The sequence below is a fragment of the Cryptotermes secundus genome, unplaced genomic scaffold, assembly GCF_002891405.2.
Source record: "Cryptotermes secundus unplaced genomic scaffold, Csec_1.0 scaffold448, whole genome shotgun sequence".
Taxonomy (NCBI): Eukaryota; Metazoa; Arthropoda; class Insecta; order Blattodea; family Kalotermitidae; genus Cryptotermes; species Cryptotermes secundus.
Genome location: NW_019731577.1, coordinates 466,495 through 489,135, shown reverse-complemented (window position 1 = coordinate 489,135; position 22,641 = coordinate 466,495). Strand labels below are relative to the sequence as shown.

Genomic DNA, 22,641 nt, shown 5'->3' with positions numbered 1-22,641 from the left:
GGGTTGTGAGACGTTAAGGGTCCCACACTATCTAGACAATCGGCTCAAAGATGGCGGTAAGGTTGTCAGCCTTACACGCCGGCCGCGCTTTACTCCCCAGGAATATTATTTATTTAATTCCTGGTACTCATTTCTGTTAGAGGCTGAGTGAACCCCAGGGCCATAGTGCAGCCGGAAGGATTAGGTCAATTGAAAAAAATCCAATGACCTCATCGGTATTTGAACCCGCGTACAATGCGTACTGGGGTGATTTCCCTAGGGGATAAAGTGGCCAGGGTGTGAAGCTGACCACTCAACTCCATCTAGTGCCCAGGTCAAGAATGATGGGCTATGCCTCCACTTCCCCATATGTTTTCATGGCATAGTGCTTAATTAAGCACAGGAAATTTACCTTTACCATGGCTGTGAATATTAAGATCATAATCTTCTGGCCTGTAACACCATGTAGCCTGAGAGATCCCACTGTTTCAGTGGCATCTACTGTCACATTTTTATAGCAGGCACTGGGGTTCCTCTCAGTTTTGTTACCTACCTACCAAAGTACATGATGTAGCAACCCATAAGACCATATGCATAATTAAGCACAAGCTTACTGTAATGTGTTTAAGGAGTACATGTATCCAGTGCCAAATGAGTGTTTGATAACAGGGTGCTGGGGAGAACATCTAAACCTCCAAGAGGAAGGTACAGGAAATTTAGTACACAAAAATGCATATATAAGTACTTCATAATTTTAAACACTCATAAAATATAATCAGCATGATGAAATCAACTACGATGACATGGATAGGATGTATAGCATAAACAGAAGATAAATGTCTAAGTTTTGGTTGGGAATGTAGAAGGAAAAAGGGATGACTTTGAAGACCTAAGCTTAGACAGGAGAATAACATAAAAATGGATGTAAAAGAAAGAGGGAGGACCTGGATTCATTTGGCTAATTATATGACCCAGTGACAGATCTAGTAAACATGGTAATGAACCTTCAGATTCCATAAGTTGGGAATTTCTTGACTCTGTTCCATAGACCTAGTTACTTACAGTTGGCCATAATGAAAGATAAAGAGTAAGTTTTCTCCTTATATGTTCACTTCATGAAGAGAATTTACTAAATGACACTTGGGAACATTACAATATAGTGGGAATGTACTTGATTCCTTCTGGCACAAATGAAGCTACATCATATAATATGTTGCTAAACTTCTCAAAAAACCTCTCCTACATTTAAACCTAATACAAACACAGTGTGTTAAATTAATCTAATCTGTAACCGAATCTTAATTTCTTGGAAGAACAAGAATGGCCAATTTCGAAACTGGTTTCTGAAAACTACTAATATTCAACAAAATTAATGGCTTAATTTCAACACAAATGTCCTATTACAATAAAAATAACTCTATAGTACTTTCTTGATTAAAAATCAAATAGAGATGAGAATTTTACTCTTCGGCATGACAATTTTACAGTTCTTAGTGTCTCCAGATTATACAGGTACACTGCACAGTTAACCCTTACTCACTGCCACCAAGTCAAATAGATTAAAAAAAAAAAAAAAACAAAAAAAACTTAACCTCAACTTTCAATTAACTCCATACACATTATTGATTTTATTCCTGTGCATGTAAACAACATAAATTTAAACTTTCTATACTCATATACCACTAATTCACATAGTAAATTCTAAAACATTCATTCGCAAAACTTAATTTGCGCACGATTCCAGAACAATGGGCAGTTTAGTAAACCTTTACTTACACTTTTGAATCACAGTTCACTTCCTTGATATACAGCTCTCTCTTGCACATACGTAATTATGTTCCTCATATCACGAAATTAACAATAATGATACTCCAAAGTCAATAAAGTTTTAAGATACGTAGAAAACACTGATTCAATTTTACAGTCATTCCAAACATTTCAACGCCATCTTCGTTGCCGGTCAGCACCACGGATCCTATGGCTCATTTATAGGTCAACAAGGATTCAATTCCATGGCGTGGTGCTCAATTAGCCAAGGCCAGGGTCAACCTTTCAACATCTTGCCATGGGCCCCATGGGCCACCTTACTAACGACGAGCTGAGCACAGCTCCAATTTCACGGGTTGCCAAAAAGTGTGTCATGGTTTCTCCCCATGGTCCAACAACATAGCAAAGAGTATTTGACTGGAGTATTTCTACGCAGTAGGAGATGGGAATATTTAACAATACCTCCAAAAATAATAACAACAATAATAATAATAATAATAGTCATGAATGTGTCAAAATGCTCATTTGCATTGCCAGTCCAAAGTTTCTGATTAACTGTGGGTTGCCTATTTTGAAAAAGTAATTTTTGGATATCCTGATCAAATATTTCAATATTTCACTTAAGTGTGGAGGGCTGCATGAAATGTATGCAGCAGCTACTGGAACTTAGGAACCGTCTCAGGATTTACTTCAAATCAAAGGGAAACTAGGAAAACTAATGTTGGTCACAGGTACCTGAGGTTTCCAAGTAGAAGTGACAGAGATGGAAGAAAGGATGTCCTGGGCATTAGAAGAAATGCTCATGGAATGACACAACATTCATTAAGATTTGAGGTTCTCAGCAGTGACTATGAAGAGTACGCTTTGGGAAGCGATGCCATGTGATCCAGTAAGTCTTCACTGGCATTTCAGAAGAGCATCCTAGGGTCAGGTGATCAGTAGGGGGGCAGGGTGAGCTGTGTGTGGATGCACTGGCTTTGTTGTTAGAAAGGAACACAGAAATGTAAGTGGGAGTGAGGAGAGGGAAGTGGCTTAGAACCTCAGGGAGGGATGGTAGGAGCAGAAAGAGTGGCTGGTGTTCGACCTGAAGTGTGTCTTTATTTGTTCAAGTGGTGAGATGAGAATGGATGAGAAGATGGTAGGGGGCACTGGTGGGCCATTGTACAGTGCACACAGTCATGGAAGCCTGGTTAAAGATCCCATCCCAGGGGTTCAAGGGAATGTATGAGAGGTTTCCATGGTTGATTTGAATGCAGGGAATCCTCACTGTTGGTGTTGTTTGGTTGGACTCAGCCCTGATCGCCTCCCTGATAGTGTGGTCCATGTGCATGAGTTTCATACAGAGGATGCTGGTGCCTTAGAGCTGAATATGGTGTTCTGGGTTGGTGGCTGTGTCCCCAGTGGTTAACTTGTCCAGATGGTCAAGACAGATGTGCTGATGGTGCTTCTTCATCCTGTTGTCACTTGGGCAGTCTGTCTGCTCTGTGTGGACATGACCATTCTCATGGTGAATGCTACCAAATACACAATCTTACATACCCAAACACTGTAACCTGAACAGACTTGAATGTTGTTCTGTATCATAATTTCTACCATTCACTTCTGCTATAAAAGTTCATCACAAGGTTAAACCAGTTTTGAGTTTCATATTTGATGAATGTCTGACACAGTGGCAGGCAATTGGTTGTGTCCTCATGTGAAACTGGCTCAAAAATTTTAAACAAAAATTCATACTATAGAAATTAAATGGAAGGTTGGAGGTGAGGGACACAGAAAAGGACTCCAGTCAGTTCAGTTTAGTTCATTCAATGGTCACAATTTTATTTTGCATGTAAGGAGTCAAGTCTCATAAAATGTACATAATTGCATTGATCACATTCCAAAGAATGGAAGATGAAAGTTATGTACAACACATTAAAATATACTCATAATCCTAAAGGGAGAAGGGATTTAGAAAGACCTCTATGAGGGAGATCAATTTAAGGCCATCAACTCTGATTTGTTATAAGATATTGAATAATGTATTACATTCTCTAAACTACAGATCTTAACATATTTTCACACAGGCTATGGATATACTTATATTATACATTAAATTATTCAGACAATAATCAAGCAGGGAATATGAAACTGTTCATAGGAACTGAGAACCTCTCGCATACAATAAATATGGATAAAGAAGTAAAGCAATATAACATGTAAATTCATTTTCATAATGTGTATATATTAACAGTCTTCAAGTTCATACAATCCCATTCACCACTTCTACACTACATGTTTTGGCAGTATGCTGCCATCTTCAGGTGTATCGATCCATCAACCATTTCACTGACTGCCTTTATATGTCCATTTACAAATAATATTACATTTGTATATGTCCTTATATACTAATNTAATAGGTTTTAACAAGTTTTAAATACATAAACTTCATTATTATATAAGGACGTATACAAATTTAATATTATTTGTAAATGGACATATAAAGGCAAGCAGTGAAATGGTTGACGGATCGATACACCTGAAGATGGCAGCATACTGCTGAAACATGTAGTGTAGAAGTGGTAGATGGGCTTGTATGCACTTGAAGACTGTTAATATATACACATTATGAATATGAATCCATGCAACAGGGCGCTAAAATACAACATGTAAATTTATAGAAAATCATAATCAACAGCCATCTAAAACTTGACAAAGTGCTTAATTTTTAAGTAAAACAATACAAGTTAAAAATGACACTGTTTTTCCTCATTCACTGTCATATCTTAGTTTAAAAGATAAATGTTGTTCTGGGCTTATTTCTGAAATACGTAATACATAATCTTATAATTTAAACAGCCTTTTTTGTGTTTTATGGTTCTGGCACATAAAAATAGTTTTTATTCTGTCCCAAAGTTCTTCCTTATTTAAAAGATAAAAATTCTTCTGAAAATATTTTTGAGCATCCTATGTTAATTCATTTACATAAAATGCCATGCTCTGCTACATGAAGTTGTCCCTGTGCTTAACTAATTAAGCACTATGCCCTGAAGGGGTATGGGGGAGTGGATGTATAGATCTGCATTTTCTTGTCCTTGGCACTAGTTGGTCAGTGGTCAGCTACACACCCTTACCACTTTACCCTCAGGGAAAGAGCCCCCAGTACTGACTGGATAGGATGTTGAGTGGGCCCTAGAGCCAATCTGGATGATGTGGAGTAGAGAAAATACTTGACCCTATTGGGACTTGAAACTCGATTCCTCAGTTGTTCAGCCTGTAGCCAGTTGCTATACTGACTGCGCTATCCTGGCTCATTACCCTGTTGCATAGGAGTTCATTAATTACAGTTACGGAACTGAAATTTAAACACAGATATTACATAAGACATAAGACAGTTTTACTGTCCACAGAAATATGACCACACGAGCTGCCAGATATCATATTACAGTACATTTGCATATGAATGTGTACCATGTTCTAACAGAACAATATTGCAATCCTGGGAAGAACAACAAGAGTTTGTTTAAAAACAACGCACCAAATTAAGTAATAATTAAAAAGTGTACATGATTAATTTTCCTTTTTATTGACAGTCATTCATCCTGTAAACAGAGGACAGAGTATAACAGCTTCCAATAATGTGCAGCTGCAAGAACTGTAATAAGGAGCATTACCCACCCTACAGGCAGGACTCAGTACCACAGTGATGTAACTTAGGCAAAAAAGGACATACACAACAGCCATAACATTGTAACAAGTTAATATGACAATCTAGTCATAGACTCAAAGTTACAAAAGATTCAGATGAAACCTCTTACTCTCCCATGCAAGTTAGATCGCCATAATATGAGTGATGTGTAAACCCGAAACTTCATCTGGCATTGAGATTTTAGTTGTATTCCTCAGTCCTTATATAAAATGCCAGGACAGTAACTTAACCCTTCAGAAATCTAATTTCTTCTAAATAATGTAAGAAAATCAGTGCATACCTCACAAGGAACACATTACATCTCCATTACAATAGTCAACTGGTTAATGCTGTATAGGGAAACATTCACCGTTTACTGCAAGAAACACACAAACACAGTCGGTGGGGAGAATGCAGAGTGCTGGTACGTTTAAGCATCTGCTACACCAGTAACAATCAGGCTTCAAAGGGTTAAAACAGGACAAGCCAGCTGATACAGCATCAGAAATGAATAACAACACAAAATTAAACTTACTGCATAGTATATGTTAGTAACAAATAGGTGAAATTTCCATACAACAATTTCAGAAAATACATACATGTTGATGGAAATAATATATTATTACATTATGCCTCAGAAGCAGAAGTCCTACAGCCATACTGTTTCCTTGACGTGCTGAATTCCTTACTTTTGTGAGTGACTTCATGACGCTCTGGTCGTTCAAACACAGGACCTAAAGACAAGCATGTGTCCTTTGCCACTTTCATTTCTGACTCACTGTTTTGAAGATGGACAAATGTAGAATGATGTCCACAGAACTGCTCTGTGATTTGAATCTATTCTACTTAAACAGAATTTTCAACTGTTTCTAGGAACTACTAATTGCCTTCAGAAATATACACAGCTTCACATCATAATTTCATCTGAAAGTGGCTTAAAAATATGTGATAAAATACCTATGTAAAATAATGAGATAAAACCCTTGCAAAGTTACAAGTGTTATCAGAAGTGAATCATGCCAGAGCCCCAGTACGTCTACAACTCTTCTGAAATATACGCTTCCTTCACAACATAAATTTAATAAAGGTCTCTGCTCTGGTCTTCCTCCTCACATGTTACTAAATTGTCTTCACAAACTGATATGACGACGGAAACTTACAAATAGAGTGACCATATGTTTCTTTTAGCATTTGTTATTTGAAAAACAGCAAATAAAGTTTCTCAAACAAAATAAAATCCCTTCTTTGATAAACATCTTAGTGACCTGTTTAGCTTTGTGGCGTCCGCCTAATATTAAGTGCATGGCATCTTTTATTATAATGACATGAAAAAGCAGAGTTTGGGAGGGTATAAAAGTGCAAGAAGAAAAGGCAGCTAAGATTTATAAGTAGGTCATTCAAATAGTATACAATACCTTCTTAGGTGATCAGCCACTTGAAGATGGAGTTACAATAGAATGCAATATTTTTAACAATGTCTCTGTCTCCATCATTAGGGATTGATGTGATGAGTGTTATAGCCAAATGGTTATTTTTATCTAAAGAGTATGCCATTGGAGAAGCACAGTGTCCTGTCCCAGTGCAGACCACTGGCAAAATAGTGGGTGCAGTCAGGCAGTCAGAGGTTTCCTGTCTCCTGCTGGGAGAACTGGATTCATTAAGGCATGCAGTCATTGCAGCCCACGATGCTTACCATAGACACTACAAGATACTAGCAGTCACTGGCTGACAGGATGGGACACTGGCCTTTGAGAGCACACACGCAGCTACATCTCTCATCCCATCAACCCCTGATGATGAAGACAAAGACAGTCTCAAAAATGCTTAACAGTAACTTCGTCTTCACATGGCTGATTTGAGAAGACTTAATTGCATAGTCACCACAAGAGCTTCAAAGTGTTTAAATAGTTACAGGACCACATAATACAGAATAGCTGCAAAATTTATAACAAAATAAATCCAGAGGGCACACATAAACAGGGCAGTATGGCTGGTAGTCTACTGTAAATACAGCTGTGGATCAGAATTATTGGCTGCATAAACAGCTCCCTATACAGTATGTTACATTACCCGAATTCAACTTCCTGGACATAAGACAGAATCATCTATATCAGTGATAATCTTTGCAGGGTCCTTCAAACCCAAATCATACTGCCCATCTCGTGAGACTTTTTCAGGTCCTTGTAGACCATGCTGTTTGATGAAGTTCTTTACAATACTAGGCTGAACAGATGACATGGTTAATCGACATCCCCAAGTCACCAGTGCCAAAGGCTGTAAATAAGGGTAAAACAATGTCAGCTCTAAACAGGTTTAAGTGGAACTGTTCATGATTTTCACAAACACTTTCATCCCAACTAGCAAATACAGAATGTTACCTCGAATGTTAAGATTATGGTTCTCTGGGATGTGATGGCATGTAGCATGGCAGATGGGTACCGATACTGTAGAGAACCTGTCATCTCCAACTTCCATACAAAATGAGGGAAAGCAGCAAAAATGGCAGGATTTGGACTAGGGATATGAGTGACTATGGGGAACTAGTCACCACAAAATGCTTCCCACATTTTGGATGTACCTTACCCTTTCTTCGTCCAGCAGTGCCAGTGGAGTGATGATATGTCTGCGGAGACAATTCGTAACCAAATGTCTCAGACGATTCACTTCCAGTTGGTTGGCACAAGGATGATACAACATCACAACAGCGCCATGCTGCAACCAAAATGAAACAGCAGCAACGTTTCATTATCTTTAGTTGAAATGTAAACTGAAAAGAAGTAAACAGGAAAAGTTACTACCATGGGAGTATGGTTTTCTGCGATGTGATGTCATGAAGTTTCAGAGTAACTTGCTGCTTCCACCTCTCAGCATCCTGTGCCTGACGACCATAATACTCATTGATGTGAGAACCTCATATCTCGCATCAATCCAAGAAGCCCATAAAAATGTACACAAACTCAATAACACAGAGTCCTTGCAGTAAGACTCTCTTTCACATTCCCTCTACATGCACCAAAAATGAACTGCTAGAGGAGCATGAAACTTCTATATGAACCTGTTATATCAAGGCTGTTCAAGAAGGTTCCATAGCTAAACTAAATGAAATAAGGAGTCATTACAATGTTAAATGTAGCTCACTTAACACTACTTAAGTAAAATTATTTTTGAACATAATCTCCAAGCACACTGATGCATTTGTCCCATCTTGGCACAAGTTATAAAATTTAGTTTCAGTAGGAATCAGGTTCTTGCATTCATAACCATTTACCAATGATCATTTCCACTTCTTCAGTACTGTAGAACTGAAGACCTCCCAGGTGCTGCTTTAGAGGCCCAAACCAACAGAAGCCCAGCAGGTTAAGGCTGGGACTACAGGGTGGATGGCAATAAGATCTAAAAGTTTGTGATGATGGTATATTAATAAAATTACTGACCTTTGGACATTATCCATCATTCTGTTTTCTTTCATTTAAAACAACGTTTCAGAGACTAGAATCTGCCTCTGTTGTCAGGCAGAGGACCTACTCAGTCGAGCCCAATCGCTAGAGGTAGGCCCTTTCTCCAGACTAGTTCTATTGATTGGGCCCAACTGAGTAGGTCCTCTGCCTGATGACAGAGAAAGATTCTGATCTCCAAAATGTTGTTTTAAATAATAACAATAATAATAATAATAATAAACAGGATGATGCATAATGTCCAAAAGTCAATAACTGTGTGGATGGTAATGATTGATAGACACAAACATTACAAGCTAGGAAACATTACTTAATGAACACCCCTCATATATGTATAACAGCTTATTTATTTATGCAATATGAACTGTCATATACAATTACTTGCCTCCAAGTTGTGGACCCACCGCTGTCGGGGTACAAATTTGTATTCACCATATCGTGGCCAAAGTGGTCGGTGGGTGCCACTGAAAGTAATTATACACATCAATATTACTGTATCTTAAATGCAAGAAAGTATGAGAGTTCATGGCCAGTCATGGTAGCCGAGCGGTCTAAGGCATGCACTGTCTTCGCTCGCTTGGAAGCCGGGATCGTGGGTTCGAATCCCACTCAGGGCATGGATGTTTAGTTTGTGTGTGTGTGTGTGTGCGCTTTTCTGTGTTTGTGTACAGGTAGAGGCCTTGCGATGAGCTGATCACCCACCCAAGGAGTCCTACCATATGTGTAATATCTAGAAAAACCGAAGTGAATGGAGAAGTTCATGGAGGTAGACCTAGGCTCACTGGGGCTGTAGTGCCAAGGAAAATAAAAAAAAAAAGAGAGTTCATGAGAAGCAAATTCATCAATTCTACAAGATCAAAGACACTGAGCAATTCAATGGATCAGGGAATATTTTTTCTTCCTTAAATCATATATCATCAGGGAGAAAGAGGAAGACCAAGAAGCAGATGGATAAAAGGAATCTATGATGCACCCTGATAATGCTTATGTACTCCCTTTCACAGGCAACTTCAAACTGTTCATGTTACCATGTATTATAACACTGAAAAAATAAAACGTCTTTTTTCATTTTAAACAAACATTACAAATAGGACAGCTGTCAAGATATATTTAAGGCCCTTTTGATTGTGTTTGGCAATGTACAAAACATATCTCAAATATCTCTTTATGAAGCTTTACACACCCAAAGGTGGGTTAATGTACCCATTCCTCAGAACTGCCGTGCTACAAGATATCCTCGTAACATGTATATCTAAGTAAATTGAATCAATACAAATAAAAATGATGCCCAGTTATCCTGACAGATAATTTTATGTGGAAAAGAAATGTAATGTAATGAAGAAATGCAGATATAATAAATTAATTCTGAAAGGAATAAAACCTTGACCTTTTGTCGAAGAATTCATGTAAAAAAAATGTATCAATGAATACCATTTAGAAAGTACTTACTATGTAGGTACAGCTGATTGATAATGTATTGACTTGTTCATACACTCATGACGAGCCTGGAAAGGAAATGGCACATAAAATCAACTGCTCATCACTGTCAATAACACAGTGTTTATTTCATATTTATACAGGGAGATCGAAAAGTTGTGCACATCACACTAAAAGTTGTTATAAACTGTACTGCATTTAATATAATTATATCTCCTACTGCTAGATGGTACTGTAGGAGTACTAACAACAAGTAGAAACGCCATATGTCGTGTATCGGTCATACGATGTCTGCAGTATAGCTTTGTTTATTGTGTGACACACGTTGTTTTCCCAAGAACAATGAGTTTTCATGGTAGAACATTATTTTGCAAGTCATTCTTATGCACGTGTCGCAGATGAGTTTTGTTGGGAATATCTGGATTCTGCAGTTCCTAACAATTCAATGATAACGAGAATAATCAACCGATTTCGGGGATGTGGATCAGTTTCAGATAGGAAGAGATCTGGGAGACCGGCCAGTTTGACTGAGGCTAAACTGGCTGACGTGCAGAAAATGTTGCAGTGTTCCCCTTCAAAAAGCCTGAGGAGACTATCAGCACAATCAGGGATTTCATACAGAAGTGCTCAGAAAGCGATGAAGAAGTTACACCTTCGTACATATCATGTTCGCTGTGTGCAGGAACTGAAGGACCTGGATAAAGGAAAACTCCTATTGTACTGTAGATAGTTTTGGACATTTGTTGGCAACCACGGAATTGAAGAGTTTGATTGGGTTTTCTTCACTGATGAAGTGTGGTTTCAACTTAGTAGAAACGTGAACAGTCAAAACAATAGGATTTGGTCATCTGAAAATCCACATGTGTTACATGAAAAGCCCTTGCACTATCAGAAAATTGGAGTGTGGTGTGCTGCATCACGTAATTGAATAGTGGGCCCAATTTTCTTTGAAACGACAGTGAACAGTCTAGTGTACCAAGACATCATTACACAGTTTATTGCACTTCTTGGAGTTGATGAACGTGAGTGTTGGTTGCAACAAGACAGTGCCACATGTCACACATCTAATGAAACCATGCAGTTCTTATGTGAGTTTTTCAGTGACCGTCTCATTTCGAAAGGATTGTGGCCCCTGCGTTCACCCGATTTCTCACTTGCAGATTTTTTTCCTTTGGGGGAACATCAAAACAATCCGCATACACTGAATGACCTCAAGAGGAACATTATGACGGCGATTAACAGCATCAGTTTAAAAGGGCTCCACAAAGTGGCCTCGAACATGGTAAAAAGAGTTCGTGCATGCATGGCTGAACAGGGAAGCTATTTCGAGCATATGTTGTAAAGATATGAATTGATTTTGCATTTCTAAGATGTAAGGTTATAAACATTAATAGTAAGTGCTGTATGTCTTGTAGTTTGTGCATTAAACCAGCAAAATATAATTGCTTAGTGTGATGTGTGCGACTTCTCGATTTCCCTGTACAAAAGCAAAGTTGTCCCTGTTCTTAATTAATTACCAGGTGTTTTTACTATGGTACTAGATGGAATATGGAAATGGCATGTCAGTTTTATGACCCAGTCATGTTACCAAAGTGTCTATCTGATTGGAGGCTGGGTGGGCCCATAACCAGTATGGATGTGGTTAAGGAGAGAAAAAATCTCTTGCTTCTGCCAGGAATAAAACTCCGGTTCCTTGGCTATCCAGCTCACAGCCCATGCCTATACCAAATAAGCTATTCCAGCTCCTGCCATTATCCTATTGCTTCTCTTATGGAGGGAATTATATGAAAACAAGATGGCTCTGAGTTAAACACAAGTATATAACAGCAAATTAGGAATTTTTTTAAACTGTTTCTCCAAGAGGTATCACATTTTGTCTTTACCTTCCCCCCCCCTTCTTTCTTTCTTTCTTTCTATAATACGCTGTTTGGGGGAAATGAACTGGGTCATACAAATGGCCATTTGGTTAGATGGTGAAGTCCATGCATGTCATGTGCTAAAATCACTTACTGAGTAGTACTTCGGAATATTTTCACATTCCAAAATTGGCTTAATTCTTGCATTTGGAAGATATCTTCTGTTATAACTGTAGCAAGTGTAATCACCTGGGGAATAGTCCCAGTCGAGTGTGAGATTTGTCTGGAAAACAGGCACAAAAATACAAATATATGTGTTTATCTTAAAAACTTCTTGGATCATCAGCTGCATTGAAGATGAGCTGAAAACCAATATTATGGAGATCTGCTGTGTCTCCATCATGAGGGTTGCTGTGGGGGAATTACCAAAAGTCGCTGAGGTGCGTGCGCATGTCAATCAGTAAATTTGATATTTATAGAACACAAATTAATGATCCATCAATCTCTCTGTCAACCCTCATGATGGAGATAGATCAGGTCTCTGGAATACTGGTTTCCAACTCACCACTGATATACCTGATTGACAAAGCAGACTTCAGTGCATTCATCGAGATGAAAGCTTGAACTATTATGTATATTTCTGCCTTACCTCATTTAATCTTGAGATAAACAAATACAACGATGTTGGAATTTCATCTACAAGTTTTGGCAATACCAATAATCAACCAACATCTAAAATCTACTTCCTACACTTCAGTGTTGATAAACTACAGTAAACTTCATCAGAACCAATAAAAATCATTCACATGTTGGAAGAGATAACAATAAAATTTCCTGGTACTCGTATATCCCATCCAATCAAGGAGTGCCAGTGGCTTTTTTCTGAAACACTTCCCTGTTGGCTGATGACATAATCTGAGAAGGCCAAACAGACTGTACATGCCACATGTTCTTACTGTCCCTTCATCCTCTTGCAGCCTACATACCAATATCAGCACTCCCTGGTCAGACGGGATGTAACAGCGCTGTTCTTGTGCATCTCTAAATCAAGTAAGCTTGGGCAGTTTCAGAGCAAATGCTCTGTAAGAGTATTCATTCAAATCTGCACACTGAGAATCTACAGGGGTTGGTCTAAATAATGGAAACACTACAGATACTGTACACATTTCTTTAGTAATACTGTATTGGACCATCTTTTGTCTTCAATACAGTAGCAATCCTTCTTGCAATGGACAGTCTGTAGCAGAATTTTATACCATCCTTTTTGAACCTTTCAAATTGCTCTGGAGATGTTGGAGGTCGGAATCTATACCTCAGTCTAGCCTCCAAAACCAATCAGAGTGGTTCAGTGATATTCAAATCTGGTGATATTGTTGGCCAGGGAAGGTGCTGAAGTTCACCTTCATGATCTTCAAACCATGACTGCACAGTTCCAGCTGTGCGAATTGGGCCACTGTTATCTTGGAACAATGCATCGTTGTTAGGAAATAAAGTCTGGATCATAGGATGTACCCTATTACCCAACCTGACACAAGCATTACAGAGTGTAAACAAATAGAAGAAAAGCATTCAGTGTTGCCAATTAAAGTCCTTTCAATGCAGCCAACTGAAATAAATTCTATTCCTCAGTATCTTAGTGATTCTGTTATTTTGTATAGCACCTGTATATACTTTAAAAACAACATCCAGTAATCCAGCAAACTGTGGGTCTGAAACATATCTCTGGGTGTATCTGTATCATCCTACAGTGACATAGACTGACAGGTAATGATGAAAAAGTTACTACATTCTGAAGAGTACCGTCTTCTGGGATGTGATGCTGTGCAGTCTGGTAGGAAGCCACTGATAATTTGTATGAACATACTGTCTCCATCTTCAGGGTTGAAGAATAAGCCAAGTAAGGAACCAGCAATAAGCAGGCAGCAAGTATAGCTTTGCTTGCCACCAGTTTCTTGCTGGTTCCTTACTTGGCTTATTCTTCATGCCTGAAGATGGAGGTAAGATGTTACTCAAAAAAACATCAGTGGAACTCTCCTGGGTCACATGGCATCACATTCCAAAATATAGTACGAGGGCATATCAGTTATCACTGTGAGAACCACATATTCAAACCAGAAGATTCTATTTTCGATATACGGGTATAAAGGAAGACAATATTGCCATTCTGGACACATCATTGAACACTCACTGTTATTCTCCTGTAAGGTTGCTCACTCAAGGCATACTGTACTTTCACAGATGTTTCACACAACAGTTACATTTATGCATACCTTAGCATCGTCACATTCGGTAGTCACCACACCCATTCGAACTGCATGTTCACGATCGTGAATATCTACATGTTTCGTGTATGGTGGATGTGGCATCCAGCGGCCAGTCCACGAACTCTCAGGAGCTTCTGTTGCCAGTTGCTGGTACTGCCCAGTTGTTACTGCTGCCAGGAAGGCAAGACTGACACATACACATAGGGCATTCCAATGCACAGTGCTATGATACATATCCCACTTTACCTGTGGACATTCAATTGTAACTACACTCAGAAAGCTTACCCTCTAGGCTACATTTTCAAATTTTCCAGGTACTGGAAGATATCAAAAAGAGAGGAAAGCGCTGGCAAGACACTGAAATGAAAAAAAAAGTCATCATCGTTACCACTGCCGCTGCTAAACAACCCTTCATAAGCCATAGCATTCCTTAAGAGTACTCAGGCTTGGGCATTCTGTCATGAATCAGATCACTTGTTTTTACTTATTTGCATTTCACAACAATATTTTTTTTAAACAGCAAGGTCATCAGCCTTGCGTCCAAGCCCAAAACCTGGAGGACCAGGTCTGTAGTTATGTCCCCCAGTGAAAGGGTTGCCTTGTTATACCTCCAGGTACTGGGTTCCCTTCTTGTCATCTTCTATGACTTGCAGGGCTACAGTGGATGTATTCTAACCTGCTTCCACAGGGAATAAAGAGGAAAGTCTGTGGGATGAAAGAAGATATAGAACTTTTATGTACTGAACCATATAATTTAGTCTTATAATCAGTAATAACAAAAGATCAAATGAACCAAAATTAAATAAATATTTCAACAAAAAGTTCAATAAGAGAAAACTCATAAAAATTAGGAAAAAAATGCTGAAGGAAGCAGAAGTAGAAGAAAAGTGAGTAAGAGGAGAAGATTTTCAGTTGGAGATGCAATGACAGTTGCCATACAACAAACAACAGAACGAAGAAGTGCAAAATATGGGGCAAATTTTCAGTGCTTGCACACCAAAAGCACACAAAGGTAAAAGAGGTAATGTCATCCATGTGCTTACTTAAGCACCACATCTTGACGACGATATATTGGGAAGTGGAGGTACAGCTCTGCACCTTGTTAACCTGGGCACTAGACAGGAGTGAATGGTCAGCATTATGCCCTGGCCATTCTACTTGCTGGGGAAAGGAGGCTGGGTTGGCCTTATGGCCAGTGTGCACATAGTACGAGTAGAAGAGAAAAATCTCATGTCTCTCCCATAAATTGAACCCTGATTCATCAGTCATTCAGTCTGCACCACGGTCACTATGTCAACTAAGCTAAAAAGTATATGAGGAGCAGGGAAATCACACATGCTTTCCATATTCCTACAATATCTGTATTATCTGGCCGGTCCAGTACACTGCAAAGAATAAAATGAGAAATACAGTGTCCAAAATGAACATGTCCAGATCTACTGAAACAACAAAATACTTTAGTTACATCACATGCCAAATACTGGTTCAATATCAGTTAAATAAACATATAAGGTATAAATTAATATATAAGGCAAGAAATTTGGCTGCCAGCAGTGTAAAGTCGCCCAATGGAGTCACTGTGTGGCGGGATACTTTGGAGTGCTGGCAGGATTGGCAAGCACATGACCAGGTGCAGCAATCCTTCTGCAGGCCTGACCACATGAAACGCTGTGCGACCAGTTTTACTGTTGCTTTGGTCCCTGGGTGTGACAGATCATGGATGGACTGGAACACTTCAAACTGTAGAGGAGCCGGGATGTACAGCCGAGTTTTCCTGGTAGAGGTATCGCAGTAGATGGACACCATGGTACCGGGGATTGGTAGCTTCTCTAGCCGCAAAGCGGTGTTCGACTGCCGAAGTGATTGGAGCTCATCATTGCTGTCCTGCGATGCGGCCAATGCATCGTAGGATGGTGACACAGTGACGGACTCGACGCAGGAGAGAGCATCAGCAACAACGTTGTCCTGCCCAGAGATGTGTCGGATGTCGGTCGTGAATTGTGCTATGAAGTCCAGGTGGTTGAATTGCCTTCGTGAGCATTTGTCCCTTTTCTGCTGGAAGGCGTAGGTGATAGGTTTGTGGTCTGTGAAGATGTTGAAGTGGCATGCTTCCAACATGTGGCGGAAGTGCTTTACGGCCTCATAGATGGCCAGCAGCTCGTGGTCATATGCACTGTATTTTTGCTGGACCGGGTTGAGTTTCCTTGAGAAGAATGCCGGGGGCTGCCAGGCGTTCTTGACGCGTTGCTGCAGCACGGCACCCATGGCGAACATAGAGGCATCTGTGATGAGTGCAAGTGGCATGGATGGATTGGGGTGAGCCAATAGTGTGGCGCGTAACAAACTCACCTTGCACTCTTCGAAGGCCCTGTGGAGCTCCGGAGTCCAAGTGATGGGGTGGGAGCCCTTGACTTTGGGTCCGGAGAGGATGTCTTGAAGTGGTGCCTGGTGTGCTGCCGCATGGGGCATAAATCGCCTGTAGTACACAGTGTAAACAACACAGCAGGCCACGCATAAACGCAGATATACTAAGAAATCTCCTTTCACAAGATAAACAGGTGGCACAGGACCAGCCACCTCCATGAATAACAGTAGGAGATTTTACAGGAACCTGTATGGTTCACAAATTTTAAGCTTAATCTTGAAAGTTTTTAAAACAAACTTTTTTAAAAAGTTTTAACATCAAGAAGGCCACCGTGAATGTGGAAGGTTGAACATTGCATATATTGTGCATTTTAGACATCATATGTGCATCCATACAATTAACATCTATTGTAATAGTAGTTTCCAAAAGTATTGATACCCTCTGAGGATGATCCGTAAGAATCGAAACATATAAGGGAGAAAAATCCTCAGGTGATAAAACTTAAATAGTCACATTAGATGGTATTACTTTTGCCTTTGTAATTGTTACTGACAGACCAGAATGAAACAAATAAAAAAAAAAAAGTGATCTCAGGTACTTGGAAGACACACTTCGCTGGGTTGATGAGGATCCCATACTTCTGCAGTCGGTCAAAGAGAGCTGTAGGTGTTGTTTGTGTTCCTCAAAAGACCGGGAGAAGATGAGGATATCATCCAGATAAGCGAAACAGAAGTCGAGTCCCACAGAATGTCGTCCATCAAGTGTTGGAAGGTCTGTGCGGCGCTGCACAGGCCGAAGGACATGAAAAGGAACTTGAATAGGCTGAATCGAGTGGTGATGGCCGTCTTCTGTATATTGTCTGGATGGATGGGAATTTGATTGTAGGCTCTCACCAGGTCGATCTTGGAGAAGACAGAACAACCAAAAAGTTGGTGGGAGTAGTCAAGGATATGAAGGACAGGGTAGCGGTCAGGGATGGTTCGGGCGTTTAAAGCTCTGCAGTTGCCACAAGGGCACCAACCGTTGTCCTTCTTGGGTACAATGTGTAGCGCAGAAGACCAGGAACTCTCTGAGCAGTGACCGTGCCGTCCCATAACATGGCATCGAACTCAGCTTTGGCGATAGCAAGACTGAATGCGTTGCACCGCGCCCTTCGTCTTCCTCTCCACTGATTACTACTATATTATTATTATTATTACGAAGAGGAAGGGCACAGCGCAATCGTTACTGGCCCTATTGTTGGTTCCCACGCTCCCCTAGATGGAGATGGGGTATCCAAGCTAGAAGGAGGAAGCTAGACTCAGTTCGTTGGCTTAGATAAAAACAAATACAATTTTAATAAAAAAATATATAACAATACATAAATAACAAACGACACATTTGACCAAGAAACTAATACAAGCNGGAATTTAAAACAGACCCAGCCGAAACCAATATTTTCCACAACAAACCTGCTGGCTAGTAACCGACCTTCCAAGTCAACTTGGTCTACACAACTGCACTGTACAATTCTCCCCTTCACGAGAGGGTACATGGGACCACGTGACTGACGTCAGGATACTGCATAGTGGGAATGGAATCCGTCAAGGGAAACATGATGACATCATACGTGAGCGAGCTAAAGCTTAGAACGGCTCAGTGTGAGAAAAATATCCAAGTTTCCAGTTTCATCAGATAATACAGTTTATTGCTACAGACAGAAAGTTGAGGTGGACATATTCACGGAACTCTTTTTCTCTGGTATCCGCATATTTACGTATGCTACACACCTGGGGACGAGACACGCATGTCCCTACACGTTATTACAGAAAGACCCTCTTTCATAGGGCAGTGGGAGACCGCGAGCAAATGTATGGAGTAGCAGCCATTTTACTTCATCTGTGAAGTGTTTCCTGCAAGGTGACTGTCTCTATCAGGGCCGTGCAAACTCTTACACAGACTGCGTCAGGAGCAAAAGTGAATACAGAAAATGCTACACCCAGTGAAATGGTCAAAATCTGCCCAGAGACAGATATTGTGAAAGCGTGCTGATTGGTGATAGCCCAGTGGCCAGAACTGGGAGAACCTTCATCGTTAAAATCCATTACCAGCATTCAAACTGGCATTTCAACCTATCGCAAGAGAAGACTGTGTATGTAATAATGTGAACGGACCACAGAAATGTCTGCTAACTACACATCTTTCTGGTTTGGATATGCAGCGTGGGACGGAGAACATTCATGCTTGCTTTCCAGCCTAAATGGAAGATGGCAGTGGCTCTCCTCATGACGAACTCCGAGAGAGCACAAAACAGTCCCGAGACTCGACAAGCAGTGGCTGCTTTGGTTGGGTCCGAACATGGTTATGCGACAAAAACGATTTGGAAACTGACGATGACTTTTATGAGACGAAATACCCAGACGACATGGGAGAGGGCATGAAACACTCCCAAGACTGGTCCACCAGCAGCTGCTTCGAGTGGATCAGAAGATGGGTACATGAGAAGGTGCCTTGAAACAATGGAAGAGAGACTGACAGCCCAGTGACTGGGGTTGACGACAGCCCAGCCACCACCGGAGGCGACAGCTCTGAGACCGGTGACAGCGAGTCAGTCCGGTGCCAGTCACCGGGGTCTGCAGGTGACTGGCAGGCCAAGTATAGTCCGGATGTGATGCACAGTGTTGTGACACACTTCGCGCTGGGTTCCGGCTGGGCGGGTGAGGTCCGGGAATTTGGCGAGGAGGCTGTTGACTGGTGTGCCGCTACTGATGATCTTGACGCTGGGAATCAGTGAGTTGGCTGGATGTGCCGGGAAAGACAACGACATGAGTCCTCTATTTCCATTGCATAACACTGGTCCAACTGCGAGATCACGTAGCAGAACTTGGTCTGCTCGCTACTGATACCGGCCAAAGTGAACTTTGCTTCGGCTTGATCGAATCAAACTGGTCTTTCAACCCAAAACGGCAGAAGCTGCACAGCAATTCTTGGTGTCTCTGATGGTAGTGGTCTGTTAGTAATACCGGCATTGTGTTGTTCTTCTTCAATTTGGGCTTCCTGTCCTCGTCTGTTATGTAGTTTGCCTTGTAAATTCTCCATCTCTGTTACATACAGTTGCAGGAGGTCTTCTATTCAAATGCTGTCCATTATTTGTGTTGTATTGTCGGGGTCACCAATGTGGGATGTCATTATATGAAGAGACAACCACTTGTTGAACTGTTCTATAATATTTATTACAGTTGCAATGTATACACAGACAAACTTGAGTTTGAAGAGTTGAAGAATAATAACAATAGTGGACTCCTTGAACACTGAACTAGAATTATAGAACTGTAGAAATCTAGAACTTAAACTTCCAAGTCCAAATCACATTGCGACTGACGGTCAGTCAGTAAGTCTTGGTGTCGAGCCCCATTTGGGGCTCATGACCAGATATTTGTTACCTTTAACAGTTACGGTCTTGCTTTTGTGGGGCGCCCTCTCTGACGAGACGATGGGTCTGCCTTTTGTATGTGCTGCTGGCCTTTGCCAGTGCAGTCTTTCTAGGGTCCGAGTCCCTTGGGACTCGAGACCATATTTTACTGTCTCGGATTTGAGACTTCCCTTTTCGTCGCCTCTTACAACTCGCAGGGTCACAGCGGAGGTATTCGACCCCTCTTCCACATGGGATGTAAACTTCCACGCAATGTATCTTTTTATATAACCTAGTCGGACATATAGAAAACATGTCACTGTCCGTATTGTTGTAGGCTTTGCCTAGCAACAACTCTTTACTCACTGTTGCTAAGCAGTGATACTTGCATTGATACTTGATATTTGCTTGAATGTGGGCAGTTCCCACAAGTTCTCATCACCAGACACAACTTCAGTTAACTCTTTTCATCTCCCATCTATACAATTTAGCTCCATAAAATTTATATTAATGTTCTCCTTCCAGTCCCATCTTGGTCATTCTAGTGGACGTTTCTCAAAAAAAATTCCCCACCAAAATTCCAAATGTATTCCTTGACAAAAAATACTGTTCCACTACACTAATGAAAGATATGATATTGATTCCATTGAAAAAATCTGAAAGTGATCTCTGCTTAGGAAGCCAGAGCGCCCAACATTTACTCCATCATAATGTCAAAATCAACTCTGTGGTTTTCTGTCAGGGTGGGGCAGGAAAAAAAAAAAGTCAGTTTACTTACATGCAGTATTTGGGTAAGGGCCACACTTGATGTCTTCCTTGCTCACTTGTAAGACACACAGAGAACACAACTAAACAAGTAACCTTGGAAAACATGTTTTACAGATCTTTTTCCTTTTGATTTTTGTTAAATGCAAAAGTAATTTCTGCTTCTGTTTGTTCATACCATGATTATTAACCAGCAGTAATATAGAATATGATGTAACAATGTAAGTAATCTGTTTTAAGTATAATTTTGATCATTCTTTGTAAATTTTGTGTTACTAATTGTGAAGAACTTCTGATAAAGTTGTTTTGATTTTATTATGTGGAGGGTATTCCCATGGTTAAGGCAGGGGTCAGCTTTCTTCAAAATTCATAGATACATCAGTGGGTGCAGTGGGTCAGAACTGTTTGCATTAAAAGAGTGGGGTTTTGTGTAACATCTAAGGACCCCAATATCCATTTCAAATTAGTTGATCCTCCCTTATTTTACTATTTTTGGATTTGGCCAGAATGGGGGTTTCTTTATGAGTGGAATATGATAAAATATTAGGCCGATATGAATTTACTGTTTTACACAAATTAAATGAAAGGCAGGTGGTACAGCCTCTTGACTATATTAAATTGAACATTTTTACTCTTTCACACTATCAAGAATCTTACATCACTAGTTTCTGTAATTTATCCGAATTTCCAGCATGTTCAGAGTGGGCATCACGCCCTGCCAGGTTTACAAAACTTCCTCTTACAGGTTTCGCAGTTATTTTCATAAACTTCAACTAAACCTGACATACACGTTTATTTATATTCTCTGATACTCAACATATGGTCGTATCAACTGTTAACGACAACATACACACAAAATTAAATATAATGCCTCCTATAATTAAATTTGTGTACCAATTTCTTCTCTTTTAAATGTCATGTATCCTTACTAATACTGCTGAACCAATTTACCGCACCTTTATCTGACGTTTAAACACCAACAACATACAATGCATGAACCTACATGAACTACATGAACGTCTTTACCGTCTTTACGGTCTTTAGTTGACATTTCAACTCCAACATACGCTCCTTGCTTATCGGCAACTTTAACTCTATGCTGCTGAATGGACGAGCGGACTGCCATCTACTTATCCACTATACTTACATCTCCCATCCCGGCGTCCGTAGCTCATATTTGGCACAACATCCCGCATCGATACCTCAGTCGGTTAAAAGTTACTACGTAATTCGTATCAAAATCCGGACAGTAACAGAACCAAATAAATGGACATCTGATTGAATTGAAAAATGTCTCTAGTTCCGAAATTGCTGAATGAAAAACAATTGTTTTCTGTTCACATAATTTTGTTCTGCACTTTGCTTCCTGAAATTTTCTGTTTTTGTTGCAGTCTTTGCACTTTGTGTATCTTATTTCACAAAGCAACTGTGATAAATTATGTATCTACTGACAGACAATGAAGTTTGAGTGCAAGCCAAGGTCACTTTATGACTGATGTCAGTCAATCAGTTTGCTGGACCTGATGTCAAGCACCTTTCGGAGCTCTTGAGATTTCATTCTTTCACATCCTTATTACTACAGTCTTGGTCATCATTAAGCACCCTCTGTCATGACAGGATGAATTTAGTCATTTCCTACATCACAGAGAGCAATCCACTCCGTTACAAAGACCAACCAGTTAATGATGTTTAGGG

At 40.1% G+C, this 22,641-nt stretch overlaps 2 protein-coding genes across 8 annotated transcripts in view; both read right to left on the bottom strand.

The window, feature by feature from the left end:
- Positions 1-2,122, bottom strand: part of LOC111867156 — a 76,045-nt gene extending 73,923 nt beyond the window's left edge. For both annotated transcript variants that reach the window (XM_023856742.2, XM_023856743.2), the window contains exon 1: positions 1,756-2,122. The gene's annotated coding sequence lies outside the window, so the exon portion shown is untranslated. The remainder of the gene's footprint in view (positions 1-1,755) is intronic.
- A 2,895-nt stretch (positions 2,123-5,017) lies between these two features.
- On the bottom strand, positions 5,018-22,016 carry LOC111867147. 6 transcript variants are annotated; one of them, XM_023856717.2, is made up of 7 exons: positions 21,950-22,016; positions 14,432-14,671; positions 12,316-12,444; positions 10,318-10,373; positions 9,254-9,332; positions 7,997-8,125; positions 5,018-7,687 (listed from the first exon to the last, which is right to left on the bottom strand). In XM_023856717.2, the coding sequence occupies exons 1-7, from the start codon at positions 21,995-21,997 to the stop codon at positions 7,490-7,492; spliced, it is 879 nt and encodes a 292-aa protein (XP_023712485.1). In that variant the 5' UTR covers positions 21,998-22,016; the 3' UTR covers positions 5,018-7,489. The 6 variants fall into 6 exon arrangements, with proteins under 6 accessions (XP_023712485.1, XP_023712486.1, XP_023712487.1 ...); XM_023856718.2 differs by having other exon boundaries at positions 21,903-22,008; XM_023856719.2 differs by having other exon boundaries at positions 21,841-22,004.
- Between the last annotated feature and the right edge of the window lie 625 nt (positions 22,017-22,641).